The sequence below is a fragment of the Pongo abelii genome, chromosome 22, assembly GCF_028885655.2.
Source record: "Pongo abelii isolate AG06213 chromosome 22, NHGRI_mPonAbe1-v2.0_pri, whole genome shotgun sequence".
NCBI classification, from domain to species: domain Eukaryota; kingdom Metazoa; phylum Chordata; class Mammalia; order Primates; family Hominidae; genus Pongo; species Pongo abelii.
The window spans coordinates 47,602,045-47,609,124 of NC_072007.2; the positions used below are offsets into that span (position 1 = coordinate 47,602,045).

The 7,080-nt window shown below is 46.6% G+C and overlaps 1 protein-coding gene across 4 annotated transcripts in view; it reads right to left on the reverse strand.

Annotated features, from left to right (window-relative positions):
• VPS26C (VPS26 endosomal protein sorting factor C) overlaps positions 1–1,373 on the reverse strand; it is a 44,974-nt gene extending 43,601 nt beyond the window's left edge. For 3 of the 4 annotated variants that reach the window (XM_063720769.1, XM_063720770.1, XM_063720771.1), the window contains exon 1: positions 152–1,373. In XM_063720769.1, the coding sequence (XP_063576839.1) occupies positions 152–208 (57 nt within the window). In that variant the 5' untranslated portion in view covers positions 209–1,373. 4 annotated transcript variants of the gene reach the window in all.
• Positions 1,374–7,080: the final 5,707 nt, after the last annotated feature.

A 7,080-nucleotide genomic window follows, 5' to 3' on the forward strand; every position in this document is an offset into this window, starting at 1 on the left:
CTGGCGGGAAAGCACCCACCTGGCGGAGACGCACCTGGCGGGACAGCCCTGCCCCGCCTAGGGACGCGGGACGCGCGCAGAGCGATGGAGACAGCGGAACCTGCAGACCCGCCCAACCCCACCTCCATCCCCAGCCCCAACCCCCACTTACCCCGGCGTGATAAACTTTATTCGCTCTTTTAATCTTGATGTCCAGGGCGGTCCCCATCTCCAATTCTCCGCAGCAGCCGCCACTTCCGGCTGCGCGTGACCCCAGGGCAACAAGGGGCCCTGCCCCTTTCCCTCTCTGCCGACGGTGGCTCACGTGACCTCGCAGCTACGTCGCACACGCTCCCTAGCTCCGAAAGGCGAACGCCCCACGCCTTCCTCCTTCCGGCACAGGAGCCGGCCTTAGTGCGGGCGGAAGCGCTGTCACGGTTCACCCCGCCCCCTCTGGGCGTGAAAGACGGGACCAAACTAGCCCTACCCCTTCCGTAGGGACAGTCTTACGCCGGAAATGCTCCTTTGCTGTCCGGGTTAGCGGAGGAAGGGAGGAACGCTCGGCTCTGCCGGCGTGCCCCGCGGCTGAAGGCGGAGCCGAGCCCGTCTCTCGGTTGCAGCCTGCGCAGGAAGGATGACGCTCCCGTCAGGCTGTGCGGCGCAGACGGGTCGCCCAATGGAGTTGTCTTTCAGGAGGTTTTAACTTGGGAATGCCTGTCCTCCTCAAATGTCCTTAATCTCCTTAACTCTAGCCCTCCACCGCTTTCTCCCTAGGGTTCTGAAGAGCTGGCGCCCCCTTGTCTGTCTGCGGCCAGGCGCCGCTCCCTGCCCTTCCCGCGGGAACGGTTCCGGTCACCCTCGGGTGCGGCCCCTGCGTGCTAGTCCTGCAAAGCGCTGATTGGCCGGCGGCCTGGTTGCCTCGCGTCCCAGCGCCAGCTGGGCCTAGGGCCAAGGTCTCGGGAAGCGCCGGGTGACCTCGCTCCTCTCGGAGCCGCGGCGCTGGGGTCACCCGCCAGCCGGGCTCCGCGGGCCGCGAGGGATTGTGGGTGTTCCCCAGGCGCGTGTCTTGGAACCGGGTGTTAAATATTCAGATTCGTGCGCCTCGCGCTGAAGAGTGGAAAGACACGGCCCCCAGGCTCTGGGGCTTGGAGATTGGTTGCAAATGAAAGACTGAAAGCTGAAGTGAATCTGCCTATTATTTTTATTCCCAGCAACAGCTGACCCCAGATACAGTTTGTGGGGGTGGGGGGCGTTACTGCAGGGCAAGGCAGTGCACTGTTAACATACTTCGTTTGAGTTAAAATCTCTTGTAAATGTTATAAATGAGGATTTTGCCAATAAGCAGAAGGTCAAATTTCATTCTGGCAAATGATTTAATTAAATAATGCGGTGAAAAGTGCTTTTTGTTTAAATTCTTTGCTTTTTGTTTAAATTCTTTGATTCTGATCATTATTTTTTAAAGTGCATTGCTTTTGGGATAACATCAGAAACTATCTGTGAAAAGAATTAGTATCACGAATGCCTCCCTCTTAAGAATACAAAATGTTTTACAGGCCAGCAGTGATGGTGCTGCAGAATTTTCAAATATTCAGGTCTTGGTTTGCAGCTCCTCTCTGCCCTCAGGGCTTTGGTCTCTTTCTTCAATGTTTTCCTGGCAACTCAAAACTCAGCGATTTTAGAACAATTCATTAGGGACTTGAAAATCAGTCTAGTCTATTCGAATTCAAGAAGTGGATCCCTTTCCGCTAGACTCACCCATCATTTTCAAGTGGTAAAAAATCAATCTCAGTAGACACTGCAGAGAAACAGGAAAAGAAACACATGTATCCACATTGTATACTTGTTTTTTTTGTTTTGTTTTATTGTTGAGACGGAGTCTTGCTCTGTCGCCCAGGCTGGAGTGCAGTGGCGCTATCTCGGCTCACTGCAACCTCCGCCTCCCAGGTTCAAGCGATTCTCCTGCCTCAGCCTCCAGAGCAGTTGGGACTACAGGCACGCGCCACTATTCTGAGCTAATTTTTGTATTAGTAGAGATGGGGTTTCACCATGTTGGCCATGCTGGTCTCGAACTCTTGACCTTATGATCCGCCCGTCTCGGCCTCCAGGGGTGAGCCACCGCGCCCAGCCTCCAATCGCTATCCTTTTAAATCTTTTCCATCCCTCACTCACACCTTAGATGATACCTTAACTTTCTGGTCCATTTGAGTTACCAAAAATCAGACAGTGTTAAAATGTCGATCTCATGTCTCAAGTGGGACCCTAAATCCCTTAGCGTGAGTGGGAAGGTGCAAAGCGTAGTTCTGGCCTGCAGACACTTCTCAACGTCCCTCTGCAAGGCCTGGTTTCTGTATTGAGATAAGGAAGAGGAGAGAAAATGAGACAAATATCTCTTAACTGGCCACTGCTGAATTTTCTTGGTTGATTCCTGCTTCTCTGGTAACTGTCTCGTTTAAAATTCCTTTCGTGGGGTGCAGATGGGGAGGTCGGGTGGAGCCTTCTCCCTGCCGCACAGTTCCATGGAAGACCTATCTCCAGCTCGATCTTTTCCATTACCCACCCCCCGCCGTCAGCACCCGGCAGTACACTCAGTCTCTCAGACAAGATCACTCAGGACCATTTATCTTCCGCACAGGAAGAATTTGACCCAGGAGAAATACACATCTTTGCCACACAAAAGGGCTGGACTGAAGACCACCCAGTGGCTACTCCTCTCTCCCCTGCTATATCCCTCTTCAATTTTGTTGTTCCCCCTTGCAATACAGACAGGGATAAATCAGCAAGAGTGCTGGAGGAACAGATCTGCAGGCAACAAATAGAATACCAGACTCCCCTTCCAGCAGGCCCTCTGATACCTAGGAGAGATTGTCCTATGTCCTTCCCAGCTACATCACTTCCCACCAGAAACACCGTCCTCCGCAATACCGACTGCCTCTTTTCATTCCTTGCCCTGCCTTCCTGTATAGATTGAGGAGAGGACTGAGGAAGTATTTGGTGGAAGCGGGGCCAGATCTGCAGCTTTTTATTAAGCCCTGGGGGAAGTGGCCCCAATTATAGGCATCTTTCATTAGGAGATGGAGTACTATGCCTGTAGTTTTCCATTGTGAGCCTAGTGCCAATTCTAGGACGATAGTAGAGGTCCCACTAAACATCCTTAAGTAGGTGCTATGATTCTCTGCCTAGACTCTTCCTGCAGGACTGGAGGACATGTTCCCTGAGCTGCTAGGAGTATTGGTCTCAACAGTTTTCAGCTAAGTCACTCTTCAAAGCTTGCCTTTAATGAAGAAAACTGCCTTGCCCAAGGCCATTCCCCCTTCTAGGGGGCAGCCCACACTTGACGATTAATCCATTTAGGATATACAGGCCTCTCCCTTGTTCCAGTTTAGGACAACTCTGAAGGACTATTCCATATTCAAAACTCCCAGTATTAGTTAAATACTGATGTGTAGCAAATTACCCCAATCTGTAGTAGTTTTAAATAACAAACGTCTCATTATGTCTGCCAGTTGGGAACTCAGGAGCGGCTTCCCTGGGTGTTCCTGGCTCAAGGTGTCAGATTCTTGCAGTTGTCTGAAGGCCTGTTGTGGGCTGGAGGATCCACTGCCAAGATGGCTCCCTCACATGGCTGAGGTTGGGAGCACTCACTTCCACTCCACAGGCTGCTTGAGAAACCTCACAGTGTGGCAGCTAGCTTCTCCCAGACCAGTCAATCAAGAGAGAGTGCAATTAGGGAGCTGCAATGCCCTGTGTGGCCAAGTATCTGAAGCACATCTACTTTTCTTCTCTTCATTAGAAGACAGTCACTAAATCCCACTAATTCCACTTGGGAAGGGGAATTTAGCTCTGCCTTTGGAAAGGAGGGTCAAAGAATTTGAGGACCTATTTTAAACCACTACACTCCGCATTGAATCCTGCTTCCTACACCCAAACCGTGTGCGCCTGTTGATCCTGAGAGCACCTCCCAAATAAACTTCCTGCACGTTAAATCTCCATCTCGTATTCTGCTTTCTGGCAACCTAACCTCAACAATCCAGTTACGCTAGTTTCATAATAACCCTCAAGACAATCTTATGATACAGGAAAAATTACTATTTCCTCACCTTACAAAAGGGAAGACAGGCACAGAAAGATGAATGTACTTGCCCGAGGTCATATAGCAACTAAGTGGCAGCCACCAATTCTGACTACAGAGTTCATATAGGCAATTGCTGATCAATGCGCTACATACATGCACACAACAAACGCCTGGGTGCATAACAATGGGGGGGGCTCATGATCTTAATCAAAAGACTGGACAAAAGACTGCCAATCAAATGGGAAAATCCAGCAGAGGTGCAATGTCATAGTCAAAGGCAATCTTAAAGAAAGGAATGGGGGGTCATTGTATCAACTGATGGTGAAAATAGAATATTAAAACTATTGCAGAATAGTATAATGCTTTAGTTTGCTAGGGCAGCCACAACGAAGTACCACAAACTGGGTGGCTTCAAACAACAGAAATTTATTCTTTCACACTTCTGGAGGCTGCAAGTTCAAAATCACAATGTCAGCAGGGTTGTTCTTCTGAGGACGGTGAGGAAATAATCTGTTCCAGTTCTCTCTCCTTGGCTTTTAGGTGGCCCTCTTATGTCTCCTCACTCTATCTTTTAAAAAATGTGTCTTCATGGCTGGGCACAGTGGCTCACACCTGTAATCCCTGCACTTTGGGAGGTCGAGGCAGGAGGATCCCTTGAGCCCCGGAGTTCGAGACTAGCCTGGGCAACATGGCAAAACCCCCCATCTCTACAAAAATATAAAAGTTAGCTGGATGTGATGACGCATGCCTGTAGTCCCAGCTACTTGGGAAGCTGAGGTGGGAGGATTGCTTGAGCCTGGGAGGCAGAGGTTGCAGTGAGCCAAGATCATGTCACTGCACTCTGGCCTGGGCGACAGAGTGAGACCGTGTCTCAAAAAATGAAATAAAATGTGTTTTCATGTTCACGTGATGTCCTTTCTGTATGAATGTCTGACTCCAAACTTGCCCTTTTTCTAAATATACCAGTCATCTTGTATTAAGGTCCACTAATGACCCCCTTTTAACTTGATTACCTCTGTAAAGACCCTACTTCCAAATACCGTCACATTCTGAAGTACCAAGGGCTAGGACCTTAATTTGGCAGGGAAACAATTCAACCCAGAACACATCACAACAAAATGTGTACAACAAAAACATGAGACATACAGTGATAAATGGACAGAGACAGCGAGTAGGAGATTTGAACACAACATGGTCTATCAGAGACTGAATGGAGACAAGATAAGGACGAGATTTTTTTTTTTTTTTTTTTTTTTTTTTTTGAGACAGAGTCTTGCTCTGTCACCCAGGCTGGAGTGCAGCAGCGCAATCTTGGCTCACTTTAACCTCCGCCTCCCAGGTTCAAGTGATTCTCCAGCCTCAGCCTACCAAGTAGCTGAGACTACAGGCGCGCGCCACCACACCAGGCTAATTTTTGTATTTTTAGCAGAGACCGGGTTTCACCATATTGGCCAGGCTGGTCTTGAATTCTTGACCTAGGACAAGGATTTTTAACAAAATAAGTAGTACAATTTTTAAGTAAGACAGAATCATGCAGAATTCACGTTTCAAGTGCTTGTGGTGTATTTGTAAGCACTATCGTTTATAAATTATACCCCATCCTCCTAGGTGGGATTAGTGCCCTATAAAAGGAATGGAAGGGAGCTAGCTAGTCCTTTCGCCCTTCTGTCCCTTCTGCCAAGAGAGGACATGGCATTTGTCCCTTCTGGAGGACTCAGCATTCAAGGCGCCATCATGGAAGCAGAGTGGAACCAGACACAGAACATGCTGGTACCTTGTTCTTAAACTTCCCAGCCTTCGGAACTATGAAAAATGAACTTCTATTGTTTAGAAATTACCCACTCTGTGGTATTTTGTTATAACAGCATGAATGGACTGAGACAATTGCATGTATGGCCACTAAGAACATCTCAATGTTGATTATGTACAAGTTTGATTAAGGATGTCCTGGATACCTTAACTACCACAACTTACACCACTTGGCAGTTAAGACACACTTTCTCAAATAACAAAATGTGAAGCATTCTTTGTAAACAAACAAATAAAAATACAATATTTGTTTTTTATAAACAATATATATGAAATTTATATATAAATAAACATAAAAATAAAATTTTAAAATAAAAATTTAAATTAAAGATAAATTAGCCAGGTGTGGTGGCTCACACCTGTAATCCTAGCACTTTGGGAGGCCAAGGAGTGTGGATCATCTGAGGTCAGAAGTTTAACATTAGCCTAGCCAAAATGGTGAAACCTCATTGCTACTAAAAATACAAAAATTAGCCAGGCGTGGTGACGCAGGCCTGTAATCCCAGGTCCCTGGGAGGCTGAGGCTAGAGGATCACTTGAACCTGGGAGACAGAGGTTGTAGTGAGCTGAGATCACGTCACTGCACTCCAGCCTGGGTGACAGAGTGAGATTCCATCTCAAAAAATATTAATTAATTAAAATAAAATAAAATAAATAAAATTATAAAATAAAATAGAATTTTAAAATATAAACATACATAAAAATTTACATAAAAATTTTTAATGAATTTTGTTTTATAAAAATAAAATTTATATGTAAATTTTATATTTTATATAAATTTTTGATTAAAATATGATTAAAATACAATATTTGTTTCTTATTTGTCAAGAAACAAATAAAAATATGATACCAGACTAAAAATAACAAAGTATGAATGCTTCACACCAAAACCTATGGGATACAGGTAAAAAAAGAATCCTCTGAAAAATTATTGGAAAAAGTTTGGAAATCTGGCCAGAGTGAAATGATATGCTATCTGGAATTTGCTTCTAAATAACTCTAGGAGGAGGAAGAGGGAGGAGGAGGAGGAGGGGGAGGGGAGAAAGAGGACGATGAGGAGGGGTGGAGGAGGAGGCGGGGAGGGGAGAAAGTAGGATGGGGAGGGGCGGAGAAGGAGGGGAGGAAATGGAGGAAGAGGGAAGGGGTACGGGAGGAGGAGGAAAGGTTTTATTCACTCATTCACTCTGCCTTTGTATACACTTGAGTTCCATAACAAAAGA